This window comes from Terrapene carolina, unplaced genomic scaffold, assembly GCF_002925995.2.
Source record: "Terrapene carolina triunguis isolate 2854851 unplaced genomic scaffold, T_m_triunguis-2.0 Scaffold32922, whole genome shotgun sequence".
NCBI lineage: Eukaryota > Metazoa > Chordata > Testudines > Emydidae > Terrapene > Terrapene triunguis.
The window spans coordinates 2,445,331-2,464,659 of NW_020697273.1; the positions used below are offsets into that span (position 1 = coordinate 2,445,331).

The 19,329-nt window shown below is 48.3% G+C and overlaps 1 protein-coding gene across 3 annotated transcripts in view; it reads left to right on the plus strand.

The window, feature by feature from the left end:
- Window positions 1-19,329, plus strand: part of LOC112103869 (adaptor related protein complex 1 subunit gamma 1) — a 101,206-nt gene that overhangs the window by 42,276 nt on the left and 39,601 nt on the right. For all 3 annotated transcript variants that reach the window (XM_026663251.2, XM_026663252.2, XM_026663253.2), the window contains exons 4-5: window positions 14,067-14,208; window positions 14,684-14,780. In XM_026663251.2, the coding sequence (XP_026519036.1) occupies window positions 14,067-14,208; window positions 14,684-14,780 (239 nt within the window). The remainder of the gene's footprint in view (window positions 1-14,066; window positions 14,209-14,683; window positions 14,781-19,329) is intronic.

The following is a 19,329-nucleotide window of genomic DNA, read 5'->3' on the forward strand; positions in this document are numbered from 1 at the left end:
GGACCTTAGGCTAAAGCTCTGAACAGTGCTGCAGCCATCTTGTACTGGTCCCCTGACTCAATTGTATTTATAAATATAGGTGGGCGCTTATAAGTTGTGTGACTCTAGGGTGTGACTCTAGCTCTACTCTGTTCTGAGAGTTTGGCCTGGTTGGGTGTGGTGTTGTGATGGGGCACTGGTTGGCTGCAGGGGCAAGGCAGCACCTTTCTGGGATGTGGTGTTCAGCTGGTTTGGAATCTCCCTGAGCTGTGAACAGTAACAGACAGGAAACTGTGAGGCTTCCATAAGGATGTTATTGAAGACGAGTAGGTTTGAATGGAGAGCAAGGTGTAGAAAATCAGTGTTTTCTTTTTGATGAGGCCTCCTTTTGCGGGGTGGGGAAGGGGGGAAGCCAGTCAGGGGAGCTGGGAGATTAAGATTTATTTTTTTTATTTAGATTTCTCAGATACTCTAGGCACAATCACAGGTGAGTATCTGAGAAATCTAAATAAAAAATTAAATCTCAGCCTCCCAGTTCCCACTGACTGACTTCACCGCTGCCACTGCCTGTCCCCCAAAAGGGGATCACATCAACAGGAGACCATTGATTTCCTACATCTTGTTCTGAATTCAGATGTGAATATCTCTGTTGGACCAAGTGGTGGGGAGAGCAAAGGAGTTTGAACTGAAGACCCTTCACTGAAAATGCCTTGCCTCCAGCTAGCTCCCTTCCACTTACATTAGGGGGCTGATTGTTGTATCCCCAAAGAAGTCTAATTTTAGGGGAACAGGTACTGGGAGTTGAGTTGGGAATTGTGCATACAGCTGGTTTACATAACCTGGCATTTTTCTGACTATTATCTTTCTCTCCTCACCTTCCTCTTTCTGCTACCCCACCGCTTTGTCCTGTTTTAATCTAGACTGTAAGTTACTCAATGTGTCAACTGTCTTTCAGTGTTATGTAGGGTTTATAGTGAGACCGGATCTTGGCTGGAGACCCCAGTTGCTGCTGTGATACAAAAATTAAAAATAATTAATACACAAATCTTTGTGGAGGAGTTGTTGCCCATAGCACATACCTGACAAATTTGTAAAAACAAGGAAATGAGCAGTTAAGCCACATAGCAGCACATACCCTATATCCCATCCTCAACCTTATCATTACCGTAACTACTGGACACCACATGCCACAAACTTAACTCTGCCTTCCTTTTGCTTTTCTGCACATGTTCCTTTACCGGATTGTTTCCACCACTTTTTATGGGTGTTTGGTGTAGTAGTTCGTTGTGTTGGGAGTTTGGTGAAGATAGGTGTGCAGATAGGTAGTTAAGATAGTGATGGAAGCCTGGCATCCCTAAGGGAGCAGAGTTAAGGTTGCAGCAACATGGTCTGTGATGTCCAGGAGTTGTGGTAATGTAGGTGAAGGAGAGCAGGGTATGTTGTAGTAAGTGGCTTAACTTTTCACTTCCTTGCTTTTGTGGGTGTGTCAGGCATGCTTTGTGTGCAGCAACCCTAACTGCTTCACTACAGTGTGTGTGTTGAGGTTTTTATACTTACCTGGGGGTATGGGTTGGATGAGTGTGGAGGGGGTGGTAGGGAGTGAACATGAAGGGGGCAAAAGTACAGTTGCTGATAAAGAATATTTTATGCAGAGTTTTGTGTGCTTCTGGCACCCATCAGTCAGGTTTGTGTACCACCCCCACAGCTCCTCCAATCAGGCGTGTGTGCACAATGCATAAACTTTTCAGTGGTATCATGAATAGCTGCTTAAAAATTCCTGTCAATCTAAATAGTTTAAAACAGCTTTATCTGTTGTAGGAGATCAAGTCAGCAGACACCTCTCACCTTTTGAATGAATAAATAATATTTTTAAGATTGGTGATTGATCTATGAAAAGTACCTGACAAGGGGGAAAAAATGAGACAGAGCCCAAATTCAGAGGTTTCCCATTATAAATGTGTTCAGAGAAATCAAACTACACAGAAAATCCAAAGGGCATGGAAACTGTTTGTGAAATATCTTGCTGATAAACCAACTACTCTCAGAGAACAACAGGAATTTATGTCCTATTTTAAGCCCATTTTGGAACACAACCTTAATTATAAAGTCACTACCAGACACCTCTGTAATGCAGAGACCTTTATCAAACTGCTTTTGCCATTATTCTTTCCCATAGCTGGATCCCTGCACTTAGTCTCTGAACATCAGTAGATCTGGCTTTCTTAATTTGTTTTCAAGTTAGCATTTTTCCAGGGTGCAGCAACATCTTTTTCTTGTCCTGGGCACTTGACTATCATTCACACTGCTTCCTCTAGCCAAGATAATGCCATCTAGTAGATTTTAGGGGGAATCTGAGGAGATGTAGTAACATCCCATCTTTCCACAATTACAGGGCCAGCTGAGAGGAAAACAGAGCAGGGAATTTTATTTCCTATGTGGTCTCTGTCATTTGAGTCCCAGACACGTCTCAGATCTGACTCTGACTTGGTTTTCAAACTGTTGTCTGTCAGGCCTCCAAGAGGCATTGCTATTTTCAAAACATTGTAAAACAAAGTAATTTAAAAGTAAGCGATAACTAAACACCCCTCCCTAAATGTGCATTATTGATCCATAGCAGGCAGACCTATGATTACAAGTATTAACTTGTATTCCATATGGTTATCTAGGATTATCCAGTGACATAGGTGATCACAGTGGTAATATCCAGGAATGATATCCAGTTTGCAGAGAGTTCCTGGGCAGCGGGGGGGGGCGCGTGTTGTGTTGTGTGGAAAAGTCCTTTTAGGTGACAGATGAGGAAGATTGTTGTAGCCTGCTGCACTGGGAAAGGCTTATTTATTGACTACTTCATGTTCCAGATTAAGGGATTTTAGTTCTTGAATCCCAAATAGTCTGTAAAACAAGTTCTCATAATTCCGCTGTTCTCTCTTGCTATTCCATGTGCTACGTACACCTCTACCCCGATAGAACGCGACCCGATATAACATGAATTCGGATATAACGCGGTAAAGCAGTGCTCCGGGGGGGCAGGGCTGCACACTCCAGTGGATCAAAGCAAGTTCGATATAACGCGGTTTCACCTATAACGCGGTAAGATTTTTTTTTAGCTCCCGAGGACAGCGTTATATCGAGGTAGAGGTGTACATGTTTTCAGGGCATCTCCAGTCCACCAGGGAGTCTGTAAACTGCAGAAGCTCACCTTTTCTTTTTTTTAAACTTGGTCTTTAGGCAGGCCCAGCTGGGTGCATGACTCATCCTGCAATAAAACCAGGTACTTTTTGGGTGTTTAGGGCCTAGACTATCCTGTGCTGTTCTCTCCTTTCTCCAGGTAGTAGCTCTGCGTCCTTTTCAGGTAGTTTCCTAGTTGGGGTGAGGTGGGGAGAAGGGATGAGACAGTAGCAACTGAGGCTTCCTGTAGGCAAGAAGCTGCTGTGAATTCAAACATTAGTAGCCACTTAAGGTTCCTGTGGGCTGGAGTTTGGGAGACAGGAGCATCTTTGCTCCCATCAAGTACCTGAGGCAGTTTTGGTTGTGGAGGAAGCTGTGGCAAAAACATTTCTCTTGTTCAGTGGGAGACCGGTGGAGTGAAAGAGTTCCCATACTGTCACTTATCTCCCCTCACCTCCTCCAAGAATCTGTGCCAGGCTTGAGAGAAACTACAATGAAGTTGTCCATCAGCACCGTGGGTGGACCCCCTCTTTGGGGAGGCTAGCCCCCCGGCCCCACCCCTTCTGCCTGACGCTCCAATCCCACCCCCCAGAGCTCCCAGTCCCTTCTCTCTACCCCCGCCCCGCAGCAGGAGCCCCAGACCCCCCACCCTCCCATGGCTGGAGGAGCCCCTCTGAGCTTCTCTGAGCTGCCGCTGGAGAATGGGAAATGCGCTGCCCCTCCCCTCCTGAAAAAGCAGCAAAGAGTCCTGTGGCACCTTATAGACTAACGTATTGGAGCATGAGCTTTCGTGGGTGAATACCCACTTCATTGGACGCCTCAGATGAAGTGGGTATTCACCCACGAAAGCTTATGCTCCAATACGTCTGTTAGTCTATAAGGTGCCACAGGACCCTTTGCTGCTTTTACAGATCCAGACTAACATGGCTACCCCTCTGATACTTGACTCCCCTCCTGAGACCCCGAGCCGTCTGGCAGGAAAAGCAAAAGCTCTTCCCAAAGAATGCTCAGCTTTTACATGTGCCATGCAGGTTCCGGGGCAGCTGAGGAGACGGTATCTGCTACTCAGCTTCCTGGGTTCATCAGTAATCTCTCTGGAGTTCAGTGTTGCTGCTTTTCCAGCTACATCCCTGAATGTACTCCATGAACCAAGCAAAGGTGGGGATGGTGATAGATGGGCCTCTCCTCTGTTAGCCCAGTACTCTCCAACTGGGATGACTCCTGTGGGAATTCTCAGCCATTTTTGATGACCACCCGCGCCACATGCACTTGGCATAGGCCGCCCTCTGGAAGCTTAGACAAGGCAAGGGCCCGCCACTTCAAACACCGCCCATTTCTGATGACTGGTAGCTAATGTCTAGTGGAATATGGCAGCGCAACTGTGCCAGTTCAAAGAGGTAGAAGACAAGCTAGTTCATGTAGAGAAACCTACCTGACTCAACACCTTCATTGATCTTCTCCTTTGTATTGACACCTGGGTGTGCAAATGAGAGGAGGAGATGAAGGGAGCCCAATACAGCTATGCCCACTCACTGTGCATAGGCCCGAGGAACCAGGTCTTGAACTGATGTAGATGGATCTGGGTCACAAATGTTTGGATCATGGAGGTAAAGGAAAGCCAGCAACTTAACCTTTGTTTCTACTGAAGAACATTGGGACCCTCACTTGCACTCAATTCCCCTGCAGTTAGCCAGGATCAACTCTGGTGCCACAGATAATTTTATACATGCAACGGTGGTCCAGACTCTACAAATTCTCCTTCAGCCCAAACCTTCACTGGACCTGGTAGCCACAGTTGATGGATTACCCCGTCATCTGGTCCAGGAACCCAGAAAACTGTTCTTTTCGAGGTTGGCGTGGGAGATTGCTGCAAGTTACAACATTTTGGGATCCGTTCGCTGCACTTCCCAATAATATTCGGTATACTGTGGTTGGAGGAGCATGACCTGCATATCTCCAGGAGGGGGAAGAGCATCAACATTTCTTCCTATTATTGCCAAAAAATCTGCCTGCAACCCCACTGTGAGCCAATCTCTGAACCTCAGGGAGGGATGTTACCACTCTAGGGGTAACCTGGGCCAGCCAGAAAGAAATTGCCTTGAGCCCAAAACCCTGTCTCTCAAAGAAATACCAGGAACACACCTGATGTTTTTGAGAAAAAAAATCGTGGACATCCTGCCCCCACACCAAGACCATGGTTTGCCCAGCCTTTCATAGACCATAGATTGAAGGCCCCATATGGATTGATACATAAACTGGCAGCAGTGCACAACTATATCCAAGAAAATCTTGAGAAGGATTTCATCTGTCAATCTATCTCCCCAGCAGGGGCCCTAGTACTTTTTATACAGAAGGAGGATGGATCATTGTGTCTTTGCATGGACTGTTGAGCCCTAAATCAGGTCACAGTCCACAACCAGTATCCTCTGCCTCTTATCCTGGGATTGCTAAATCATGTGCGAACAGCCAGGATCTTCACAAAGGAAGACCTTTTGGGAGCTTACCACTTGGAGCATATAAGAGCCACCAATGAGTGAAAAACCACCTTTCATGCCCAGTACAGACACTTCGCATATTCAGTAATGCTGTTTGGCCTGACCAATGCCCCTGCAATTTTGCAACACTTTGTGAACGACATGTTCAAGGACATATTGGATAAATGTCATTTATCTCAATGATATCCTCATGTTCTCAGAGAGCCAAGAACAACAGTGTCATTATGTTGGATCTGCTCTAGAAAGGCTGTAGAAGCATGGACTATATGCCAAACTGGAAAAATGCCTCTTGACCAGCCTTCCCTCGAAGTTTTGGGCTATATCATCTCCCCAGGGGGCATTCAGATGGATTCCCAAAAGATAGCATCAATTCATGACTTAGTAGCTCCCTGGAAGCCCTGTGAATTATAACACTTCCTATGGTTTGCCAATTTTTATTGGTTGGTTATCTCCGACTTCTCACACAAAGTGGTTCCCCTGACTTCACTCCTTCGTAAGACCATCTGGTTCACTTGGTCACCCGAAGCCCACAATGCCTTCGCCCAGCATGACTTCATTCAGCTCAACTCCTCCTTCACCATGGCTCCCATCCTGGTGCACCACAATCCAACCTGCATGTTCATTGTGGAGGCCAATGTGTCCAACGTGGTCCATGGGGAGGTACTCTCTCAGAAGCTCCAAGCCCAGCAAGTCTTGCACCACTGCACATTTTTAGTCATCTCTTGCAAGCTCACCCTAGCGAAAATAAATTACGAAATACTAGACGAGCTTCTTGCAACTAAAACTGTGTTCGAGGAGTAGTGCCACCACCTCGAGGGGGTTCGGTACCCTGTTTAGGTCTTCACAGACCATAAGCTTGAATATCTCTGCAAGCCTCAAATTTTAAACTGAAGGCAGCTAAGGTGGGCCCTGTTTTCTCTGTTCAAATTCACCATCATCTACCAACCTGGGTCCCAAAATGGAAAGGTTGATGCCTTCTCGCGAAAAGGACAGTACTATCGTGAGGAGGGCAAGAAACCTACTGTCGTGCCACCATATCTCCTCAAACTCCATAATTTCCTCAGTGCAGCTATTCACTAAGATCTGATCTCCCTTATTTGGTTCGCCTCGAAGGAGGACCCCTCACCTGGGAGCCACTGTTGTCTAGAAAGTCTGTCTCACTTTGAAGCATCTTCTGAACAATAGACCTTCTTGCGAGCTAGACTGCCCGTTCCTGGGACCCTCTGGGTCTGCCAGCAAGTCAACTCTGTCGCTTTCAAATTACAGCTGATCCCTGATCCCTTAAGGTACATTCCATGTGTTCTCCACATGTCCCTCCTAAAATCCTACAGTGATAACCCCTTCCCTGGCCAAACCACTCCTCCATTTCTACTGGTCAAAGTCCAGGACTACAAAGAGTATGAGGTGCATGCCACCCTTAATTCCATATGCACCTGGGGACACCTGTCCTACCTTGTAGACTGGGAAGCATATAGACTTGAAGAGCTTACTTGACAACCTGCCTCCCATGTCCACGCCCTCAACCTGGTAAGAGAATTTCATGAGGTTCATCCAGAGAAGCCCAGTTCTTCCCCGTCCTGTCCCATGCTCTTCCCCCTCCTGGAGATATGCAGGTCATGCTCCTCCAACCACAGTATACCGAATATTATTGGGAAGTGCAGCAAATGGATCCCGAAATTTTGTAACTCGCAGCAATCTGAAAAGAAGGGCCCTGAAGAGGGGGGGAGTGATGTAAGAAACCACAGGGCCTAGGCACAGTTGCCACGAAGAGGAACTGGGAGGCTAAATCCTGCAGGAAGTCCCACCCTATGGGGCATGAGTGACAGCTCTCCATGATTCCCTGGTAGGCTGGCACTCTCCATCTAAATCAGGAAGCCCTTTCCTAGAGTTGTCTGAGCAATGCAGACCTCCCGGCTTTTGATCTAGGCTCGCATCCCAACCCTGATCCTGTTTTACTGTCTCTAGCCTCAGACCATTGCTGACCCCATGCTGACCCCAGTGAAATATCCTGACCTGGCCTGTCCCCGATTCTGACTGCACACTCTCAATTTGGTAATGGACTCTGACTTTAGTTTTGACCTAGTCCCGGATTGATCTCTGACCTTCGGCCCCAATACTGACCAACTCACTCCATACTCACAGGCTGCCCATGACCCGGTTCTGACAGCATGTCTTTCCCCTTCCCCACCCGCATCTCCTCTGAGCAGGAATTCCTGTCACTCACCTGGACAGAGGGAGAGGGGCCTGGGATGAGAGGCACATGCCCTGTTTCCTCTTAGGATCATAGAATATCAGGGTTGGAAGGGACCTCAAAAGGTCATCTAGTCCAACCCCTGCTCAAAGCAGGACCAATCCCCAGACAGATTTTTGCACCAGATCCCTGCCCCAGATCCCTAAATGGCCCCCTCAAGGATTGAGCTCACAACCCTGGGTTTAGCAGGCCAATGCTCAAACCACTGAGCTATCCCTCCTCCCTCCGGGAGGAAGAGTCTGGGGGTCAGAGGGGATCACTTGGGAAGCTCTACACATCTGAAATTCCCTTTTTCCTTGTAATGCCCAGGATTGGCTAGCTGTTCACACTGTCCCCTGCTATGTGAAGTGAGTGTAATGGCTGTAGACAGTTCCCTGTTGTTTGTCAAGGGCTGGGATCCTTCGCTGCAAAGTTGTTTTGTTGTGGCTGGTTTGTGTGTTTCTGCTGAAGCAGGAATGGGTTCAGGGCCTGCCTCTCTGCCTGGGGCAGCACAGAGCGTGGTGTCTGCAACAGTGGCATTTCCCCCGCTCTTCTGATGGCTTTTGAGCCCTGTGCTTTCACCTGCCAGTTCAGTCAACTGTTGCTTAGGCTATGTCTACACTACAGAATTAGGTCGGATTTATAGAAGCCGGTTTTATAGAAACCGGTTGTATGCAGCCGATTGTGTGTGTCCTCACCTAAAATGCTCTAAGTGCATGAAGTCGGCGGACCGCGTCCACAGTACCGAGGCTAGCGTCGACTTCCGGCGCATTGCACTATGGTACCTATCCCACAGTTCCCGGAGCCTCCGGCGCCCATTGGAATTATGGGTTGAGATCGCAATGCCCGGATGATGCAAAGCAGTGCCGCGAGGGGTTCTGGGTACATTGCGTCAGGCCCCTCCCCCGCCGTCACAGCAACGGCAGACAATAGATTCGCGCCTTTTTACCTGGGTTACCTGTGCAGACAACATACCACGCCAAGCATGGAGCCCGCTCAGCTCAGCTTACCGTCACCATATCTCTTCCGGGTGCCGGCAAACATGGGACTGCATTGCTAAACAGCAGCAGCAGCTTACTGCCTTTTGGCGGTAGACGGTGCAGCATGACTGGTAGCCTTCATTGGCGATCTGGGTGCAGGCAGCTGTGGGGCTGGCAGCCGTGGGGCTGCATTGCACCAGCCCCTTGCCTTTTGGTAGAAGATGGTTTATTACGACTGGTAACCGTCGTCGTCGTACTGCAGTGGCTGTCGATCATGGGCACCCGGTCAGACAATGATGGTTATCAGTCATAGTATGCTATTTTCTGCCAGGCGCCCTGCTGGCTCATTGCACGTTAGCAGAGTCGTAGTATGCTATTTTCTGCCAAGTGCCCAGTATTGTCTGCTAAGCACCCAGAAGAGGCCGATGGCGATCTGGGTGCTGGCAGACATGGGGCTGGCAGACGTGGGGCTAGATTGCTACACAGCAGCAACCCCTTGCCTTTTGGGCAGTAGATAGCATATTACGATTGGTATCCATCGTTGTCGTACTGCAGTGGGTATCAGATGGTGCAATAGACCTGAAGGCTTACTGCCAAGCGCCCAGTATTTGCTGCCAAGCACCCAGAAAATGCCAAGGGCTATCAGTCATGCTGCGCCGTCGTCTTAAGATGTAAAAAATAGATTTATTCTCCATTCATTTGCTTCCCCCCTCCCTCCTGCTAAACCCAGGCTTTTGAGTTCAATCTTTGGGGGGGGGGGGGCATTCTGTGTGACAGTTGTTTGTGTTTCTCCCTGATGCAAAGCCACCTTTCTTGATTTTCATTCCCTGTACCTGTACGCGGTGTCACTCGCCCCTCCCTCCCTCTCTCCCTCCCTCCCTTCTTCCCCTGGTCCGTCAGATACTACTTTCGCGCCTTTTTTCAGACCAGACGCCATAGCCAGCACTGGGATCATGGAGCCCGCTCAGATCACCGCGGCAATTCTGAGCACTATGAACACCACGCGCATTGTCCTGGAAAACATGCAGAGCCTCCTGGACATGCCAAAGCCAAACCAGGACCAGCTGAGGAGGAGGCGATTGCAGCGCGGCGACGATAGTGATGAGGAAATTGACATGGACCTCTCACAAGGCACAGGCCCCAGCAATGTGGAAATCTTGGTGTTACTGGGGCAGGTTCATGCCGTGGACCGCCGATTCTGGGCCCGGGAAACAAGCACAGAGTGGTGGGACCGCATCGTGTTGCAGGTCTGGGACGATGCCCAGTGGCTGCGAAACTTTCGCATGCGTAAGGGCACTTTCATGGAACTTTGTGACTTGCTTTCCCCTGCCCTGAAGCGCCAGAATACCAGGATGAGAGCAGCCCTCACAGTGGAGAAGCGAGTGGCGATAGCCCTGTGGAAGCTTGCAACGCCAGACAGCTACCGGTCAGTCGGGAATCAATTTGGAGTGGGCAAATCTACTGTGGGGGCTGCTGTGATCCAAGTTGCCAGGGCAATGAGAGACCTGGTGATATCAAGGGTAGTGACTCTGGGAAACGTGCAGACCATAGTGGATGGCTTTGCTGCAATGGGATTCCCAAACTGTGGTGGGGCCATAGACGGAACCCATATCCCTATCTTGGCACCGGCGCACCAAGCCGCCGACTACATAAACCGCAAGGGGTACTTTTCAATGCTGCTGCAAGCCCTGGTGGATCACAAGGGACGTTTCACCGACATCAACGTGGGCTGGCCGGGAAGGGTACATGATGCTCGCGTCTTCAGGCAGTCTCTTCTGTTTCGAAAGCTGGAGGAAGGGACTTTCTTCCCGGACCAGAAAATAACCATTGGGGATGTTGAAATGCCTATCGTGATCCTTGGGGACCCAGCCTACCCCTTAATGCCATGGCTCATGAAGCCGTACACAGGCAGCCTGGACAGTAGTCAGGACCTGTTCAACTACAGGCTGAGCAAGTGCCGAATGGTGGTGGAATGTGCATTTGGCCGTTTAAAAGCGCGCTGGCGCAGCTTACTGACTCGCTCAGACCTTAGCGAAAAGAATCTCCCCATTGTTATTGCTGCTTGCTGTGCGCTCCACAATATCTGTGAAAGTAAGGGGGAGACATTTATGGCGGGGTGGGAGGTTGAGGCAAATCGCCTGGCCGCTGATTACGCGCAGCCAGACACCAGGGCGGTTAGAGGAGCACAGCAGGGCGCGGTGCGCATCAGAGAAGCGTTGAAAACCAGTTTTGTGACTGGCCAGGCTACGGAGTGAAACTTCTGTTTGTTGCTCCTTGATGAACCCTCTGCCCCTCCCCCACCACCCTGTTAACTCTACTTCCCTGCAAACCAACCACCCCACCCTCCCCTACTACCCTCCCCCCTTCGAGCACCACTTGCAGAGGCAATAAAGTCATTGTTGCTTCACATTCATGCATTCTTTATTAATTCAGCACACAACTAGGGGGATAATTGGAAAGGTAGCCCGGGATGGGTGGGGGAGGAGGGAAGGAAAAGGACACACTCCAATTTAAAACTTTAAAACTTATTGCTATGGAAATCATCTAGGGTGGAGTGAGTGGGTGGCCGAAGGCCCCCCCACCGTGTTCTTGGGCGTCTGGGTGAGGAGGCAATGGGACTTGGGGAGGAGGGCTGCTGGTTACAGAGGGGCTGTAGCGGCGTTCTCTGCTCCTGCTGCCTTTCCTGCAGCTCAACCATACGCAGAAGCATATCACTTTGATGCTCCAGCAGCCGGAGCATCGACTCTTGCTTTCTGATTACAAGTTGACGCCACCTCTCCTCTTCAGCCCGCGTTTCAGCACGCAACTTCTCCTCTTCAGCCCGCGATTCAGCACGCCACCTCTCCTCTCGCTCATATTGGGCTTTTTTAAAATCAGTCATTGACTGCCTCCACGCATTCAGCTGTGCTCTGTCAGCGTGGGAGGCAGTCTGAAGTTCAGTAAACATTTCGTCACGCGTCCTTCGCTTCCTTCTTCGAATATTCACTAGCCTCTGCGAAGGAGTAAGATTTGCAGCTGGTGGAGAAGGGAGAGGTTGTTAAAAAAGATACATTTTAGAGAACAATGGGTAGACTCTTTCACGTTAGATTTTGCTGTTCACAACATCACACAGCACATGTGCTTTCGTTACAAGGTCGCATTTTTCCTCTTATATTGAGAGTCTCCTGGTTTGGTGTGAGAGATCACTCACGCAGTGCCAGGACACAGATTTCAGCTTGCAGGCAGCCATGGTAAGACATATAGTCTTTGGGCTTTTTTAACCTTCTTAACATGTGGGGATGGTTTCAAACAGTTCTGCCCTCATTTCCCATACCAAGCACCCGTGCCATTTAAAATGGGTTTGCAATGTAAAAGGAGGGGCTGCGATTTCAGGTTTAACATGCAGCACAAACCCAACTAACTCCCCTCCCCCACACACCCAATTCTCTGGGATGGTCACTTCAACCCCCCACCCCCCCCACCGCGTGGTTAACAGCGGGGTATATTTCTGTTCAGCAGAGCAGGAAGGGGCACCTCTGAATGTCCCCTTAATAAAATTGCCCCATTTTAACCAGGTGACCGTGAATGATATCACTCTCCTGAGGATAACAAAGAGAGATAAGGAATGGATGTTGTCTGCATGCCAGCAAACACCGGGACCATACGCTGCCATGCTTTGTTATGCAATGATTCCAGACTACGTGCTACTGGCCTGGCGTGGTAAAGTGTCCTACCATGGCGGACGGGATAAGGCAGCCCTCCCCAGAAACCTTTTGCAAAGGCTTTGGGAGTACATGAAGGAGAGCTTTCTGGAGATGTCCCTGGAGGATTTCCGCTCCATCCCCATACACGTTAACAGACTTTTCCAGTAGCTGTACTGGCCGCGATTGCCAGGGCAAATTAATCATTAATCATTAAACACGCTTGTTTTTAAACCATGTGTAATTTTTGCAAATGTACACTCACCAGAGGTCCCCTGTGTGCCCTCAGGGTCTTGGGTCAGTTCGGGGGTTACTGTTTCCAGGTCCAGGGTGACAAACATATCCTGGCTGTTGGGGTAACTGGTTTCTCCGCTTCCTTGCTGCTGTGAGCTATCTATGTTCTCTCCATCCTCATCTTCCTCGTCCGCCGAACCCGCTTCCCCGTTTGCAGAGAGGGACTCATAGAACACGCTTGGGCTAGTGGTGGCTGCACGCCCTAGAATGGCATGCAGCTCCGCGTAGTAGCGGCATGTTTGCGGCTCTGCCCCGGACCTTCCGTTTGCGTCTCTGACTTTGTGGTAGGCTTGCCTTAGCTCCTTAATTTTCACGCGGCACTGCCGCGCGTCCCTGTTATGGCCTCTGTCCTTCATGGCCTTGGAGATCTTTTCTAATGTTTTGCCGTTTCTTTTACTGTTTCGGAGTTCGGCGAGCACTGCTTCATCTCCCCAGATGGCGATCAGATCCTGTACCTCCCGTTCGGTCCAGGCTGGAGCTCTTCTGCGATCCTGGGACTGGGACTGGGACTCCATCATGGTTACCTGTGCTGATGGGCTCTGCATGGTCACCTGTGCTCTCCACGCTGAGCAAACAGGAAATGAAATTCAAACGTTCGCGGGGCTTTTCCTGTCTACCTGGCCAGTGCATCTGAGATGAGAGTGCTGTCCAGAGCGGTCACAATGAAGCACTGTGGGATAGCTCCCGGAGGCCAGTAATGTCGAATTCCGTCCACACTAACCCAATTCCGACCCCCTAAGGCCGATTTTATCGCTAATCCCCTTGTCGAGGTGGTGTTAGGAAACCGGTTTAAAGGGCCCTTTAAGTCGACAGAAAGGGCTTCATAGTGTAAACGTGTCCAGGCTTAAGTCGATTTAACGCGGCTAAAGTCGACCTAAACTCGTAGTGTAGACCAGGCCTTAGATACAGGTGTGACGTAGGGTGGAGCTCTGCATGCCTCTGTTTCTCCTGGGCTGGGCTCCAGGCACTGGTGTTGCTGTCATTCAGCCCATTTCACTTGTGACTGTAGTTATACCTGAAGTCTCCAGAGGTGAGTCTGTGGTGGTGGGCGACTATGCCACGTGTGTCTGAAGCGTCCCATTCTTACTCAACTGCCCAGCTGCCTTGGAACATACATAACTAACTTCTTTGCCTCACAGCTTACCTGCATTCTGTTTCGCTTCTTGATGTGCAGAGTTCCCTGCACCTGTGTCCTGTAAAGTGCACGTGCTGACAGGCTTGTTCTTGGTCTCTTTTGCAGTGACCTTAATCACAGCACGCAGTATGTGCAGGGGCTGGCACTCTGCACCCTCGGCTGCATGGGCTCCTCTGAGATGTGCAGAGACCTGGCAGGAGAAGTGGAGAAACTCCTCAAAACATCCAACTCTTACCTAAGGAAAAAGGTACCTTAGGAAGTTTCCAAACTTCTTCTTTACAATCTAAAGCCTGGGACAGAAGGAAGGGGGGGATACTTTTAATATTTAGTGTGCTGGATGGCATACGGCACATCAGCAAGTTATTTCTCTGAGAGTACAGGTACTAGCATGATAACTAGCGTCCAAAGACCTCCCTTTATCTGCAATGCAGGTAAAGCATGGGTGGTATCTGTGGTCTGGACAGAATAGAACTCTTGTCCCAGTGTGTTCAGAACTAACAAATCCATAAGGCATTGGCCAGGATTTTCTCAGTATAGAGACGTTCTTGCACATGTACTTGTTAACACGTTTCCAGGTGAGTTAAGTGTGCAAATTAGCTCTAATATAGAAGTGGATCCTCGTAAGAAGTCTCTGTTTCTGGCCCGCAGATGGTTAAGCTTGGAGTCTGCAGGCAGTCAGTGACAGGGAGGGGTGTGCTAACTGAGTTTCTCTTCTCTTGCAGGCAGCACTGTGTGCTGTGCATGTTATTAGGAAGGTGCCTGAACTCATGGAGATGTTCCTGCCAGCCACCAAAAACCTACTGAATGAGAAGAACCATGGTAATGTCAGCAGGCAATGCTCCTCCATGCAGGGGTGGTGCACACCCACCATCTAACTTGTCATACAGTTTTCTGATCGGTGTCCTTCCAGTTCTGTAGAAAGAGAGCAAATGTCCCGTGTGCTACAAGAGGCATAGAGCTATATGTGATTCTTGCTCCTGCAGGAAATTACACAGCACAGGCTACAGGGTAATCAAATGGTCTTTCTGTTCATTTATCAAAGTACCTGCTGCTCTCATTTCAAGACAGGTGAAACACATACAGAGTAAATATGGTGAATCTGGGACTCTAGCAAACTGTATTATGTAATTCGTGGTATGTTTCTCCTCTGTAAGGATGGCACTCTGAGGTTCCCCATTAAGTCTCTCTGACTCCAGGTCACTCTTGCTTTTTGTGCAAGGCAAAAGATTTTCTAGCTGGTAGGGTTGCAAACTCCACTTGGGATCTGAAAGGTCAGCTTCTGTCTGAGATGATTACTGTTTATTACTGTTAACTTGGAACTGATGGATGAAGCAGAATGGAGTTCAGCTTGCATTCCCAAAGCTGAGAGATCTCTGCAGTGCTAACTGTAGCAGAGTAATCAGACAGTTCTTAAGTTGCACAGCAGATTGCTGGGTAAGAAAGGGCCATCTTTACATAATTGCTTTTTGGATCGTAACTGCATTTTAAAACCGATTCGTACTCTGTTTAGAGTAACTTTTTGCAAGCTTGAAACAAGACTTCCTTTTGGAAATGTACTTACTTTATTTTTCACATCTGTTTTCCAAGCTGGAAGCACTTGTATAATTATGTATTTAAAATAAGGATAAATATCCAAACAATTGACTTCGTGCCCATTCACATAACCCAGCACTCAGATGACAGAATCTTTGACTGAAACCATTCTTCTATATCTGGCTACGCAGTATCGTTGGGATATAGATGGGCATTAAAGCATGCCATAAAGGGGTCACAAATAGAGGCTGTGTTTCAGAGCTGAGGCTCTTGTGTGGAGAGTGGCCCTAACAAGTAGTTCCTTCCCATTTAAACCAATGCATAGCTGCAGCAGTATCTCTGGTAGCCAAGTAAACATTTGTTTCCTTCTCTAGTGAACATGTTCATGTCATTTTATTTCATTGGGGTGTTAGGCTGCAGCACACCTGGGGGATTGTGGGGGAAGAGAAGGGCGGGTTGCTTGTGGACTGTGCTACATGTGGACATTGTGAACTTATTTAGGTTTTAAAATGCACTAATTGGAGTACTTAGTGCAGGGACTAATTAAAATGGTAACAGTATCAGCACCTCACAGTCTTTAATATATTTATCCTCACAGCACCCTTGTGAGGCAGGGAAGGATTAGTGTGCCTGTTTTTACAAGTGAGGAACTGTGACTTTTCCAAGGTCACACAGGAAGTCTTTGGCAGAGTAAGAAATTGGGCCCAGGGTCTCCTGAATCCCAGTAACCTGCTCTCCTTCCCTCCCTTACGTACCAAGAAAAATGAACTTCAGTCAGCTCCAGTATTATGTCAGGAGGGCTTTGCATTGTACTGTGAAGCCACCTCATAATCTGTCAGATCAGCAGAAGAGTGCAGATCTTGATCGCCCCATCTCAAAAGAGATATATTGGAATTGGAAAAGTGTAACAAAAATGATTAGGGGTATGGAACGGCTTCCATGTGAGGAGAGATTAATAAGACTGGGACTCTTCAGCTTGGAAAAGAGACAACTAAGGGGAGATATGATAGAGATCTATAAAATCATGACTGGTGTGGAGAAAGTGAATAAGGAAGTGTTATTTACTCCTCATAACACAAGAACTAGGGGTCACCAAATGAAATTCATAGGCAGCTGGTTTAAAACAAACAAAAGGAAGTATATTTCTTCACACAACGCATAGTCAACCTGTGGAACTCTTTGCCAGGGGATGTTGTGAAGGCCAACACTATAGTAGGGTTCAAAAAAGAAGTAGATAAGTTCATGGAGGATAGGTCCATCAATGGCTATTAGCCAGGATGGGCAGGAATGGTGTCCCTACTCTCTGTTTGCCAGAAGCTGGTGTGGCAAGGCACCTCCTTCGTCTCGCCAGATTTTGCGCTTCCCCCTCTGGCCGTGGTGGGCCTGGGGTAATCCGCTCCACTCAGGGCAGGCTTTGCCTTCCCCCTTCTGTGCTCCCTTGGTCGTATTTTCAGGGCAGGCCTGAGGGTTGGCCTAAGGGGTGATCCTCCACCAAACAAAAAGGAAACAGTCTGATAAACACAAAACCACTGGGGGATACCTTTCGCTGCCTCCTCGTTGGGGCAGGGTGTCTCCCTGTTGGTTGCCCTGGGGTGTCAGTCCTTCCCCTAGCAGGCACTCAGGTTTTGCTGTTTTCCCCCATGGGAAGGAGCACAGCCTCTCAGCCTGGAGCAGCTTATTTCCCTGCTGCCACTAGCCTGGCAGCAGGTTGTCCCCTTCTCTCTCTCTCCCCTGTTTCTCTGCCCAGAGGAGGGTTTTTGTAAAGGTCTCAGGCAGCCCTTAATTGGATTCAGGTGTCCCTGACTGACCTGAGGTAAGCCCTTCTCAACTTGTAGGAAAAAGGGCCTTTAACATTCTAGGGCTCACATATCGGCCTTCCAAGACCCTCTTGCAGCTGTCCGGCCTGATTTTGTCACACTGGGAATGGGCGACGGGATGGATCACTTGATCGTTACCTCTTCTGTTCATTCCCTCTGGGGCAGCTGGCATTGGCCACTGTCAGAAGACAGGATACTGGGCTAGATGGACCTTTGGTCTGACCCAGTCTGGCTATTCTTATGAAGATCTGAGGCCTGCTTTTTGAAAACGACCAGGCATCAACCTCCTAGAACATCTTGGTGTCAGGCAATCAGCAGGACTAAAGGAGCTTGTGCACCAACTGTAGAACTCTTTGTAGGCCAAAAATGAGACTTTTAAGTGCACCTGGAAATGGTTTAATATAGACTCTGGGACATGGATGTTGCATGCTCCCTGTGACAAGCATTGCTGAGCAAGCAGGCTGGCGTTTTGTGTGAGCTGAAGTTTGAGTGTCTTTCGGGGCAACTCCAGTGGTTACAAAAGAGAGAAGACTGTGTCCAAAATGGAAGGCTGCAGCATCCTACCCAAATGTAAAAATAGCAGGGAAGGGAAACCATTTTTGCCCATTGCTCAGGGTCCAGCAGAACAGCTAAAACATGGGCTTTACCAACAAATTTGGAATAACCCCTACATCACAGGGGCAGATACCAAGTCTGCCATCTCCTCCAGATGTTTCTGCCTGCCCATCAGATCTCCTCCCTCTTCTCTGGAATTGTGGGACTGCTTATGGGGTTGTAATTGTAGGCAGCTGGTAATTAAAAACAAAAAGCAACTTGTTTGAGCATCTCCCCACGGGGCTGCTAAGAGTTACTTTGACTGCAAGTTGACGGCTGGTGAAATGTTGATCTGGGTTGGGCCTACAATCTAGGCCATGCCCTTTTTTAACTAAAAGGAAAAGGAATGAGTATAGGCTCTTGCAGTGGAGCATTTCAGTAGCTGGTCAGACTGGGTCGTGGATGAAAGAAGAAAATATTTGTACAACTGTTGATTCAATGTAAATGATTGAAGGTCAGTCTAGATAAGTCAAATGTTGATGGTAGGTTGGAGGAAGCAACTGGAGAATAGAGCAAAAATATCATCTGCTTTTTTAGTGTGTGCCCACAGCTTGTCACTTTGAGGGTCTTGTTAGATGCTCAGCTTGCGTTTAGATGATGAAATAGCAAAAGTGACCAGGATGGTGCGTCTCATCTGCGCCTGATCAGGAGGTGCCCCTTAAATCCACTTAGAAGCTCATACTAGTGCAAAATAATAAACAATGTCATTTATTAACATAAGAATTGCCATGCTGGATTACTCTAATGGTACATCTAACGAACTATCCTTTCCCAGCCAGTCGCCTACCAGATGCTAGGGGCAAGAAATCTAAGTGGGAATTAGGGAAAGCTTTTTCTTAACCTAAGTCATTAGTGCTTGCCTTATGTCATAGAGCCATTAAGGTTTATATCTTTAATGTAATCTCATTTTAACTAATGTAACTGAGAGTGATTTTAGCTGTATAAACATCTAATCCTTTTTTGAATCTTAGTAAGTTTTTGGCTTCAGTGATATCTGGTGGTAGTGAGTCCCTCAGGTTGATGGAGCGTTCTCTTCTGTCCTCAGTTTTAAATTTCTGTTTCAGTTTTGTTGAATATCGCCTTGTTCTTGTATTATAAAAGGGTGAATAGGAGCACCCGAATGAGCTTCTGTACCCATTTGTTAATTTTGGATCCCTCAATCCTGCCCCCCTTGTTTGTCTCCTACATAAACTATCTGTCTTTTCAGTTTCTCCAGACATCTAATGATTTTCTTAGCCCACTTAATAGAGAGGAGCAATCTACTGCAAGCACACAACTCCAGTTCTTTGCACCGATTGCTTGTTGGTTTTGACCTATAAAGCCCTGAATGGCTTGGAACCTGCCTCCCTGTGTGAAACTGACTCTATTCAGAGGCATGTAAGTTGGAGCCTCTTTAGTGCATGAGACATAGAGCTGCTGGCAGG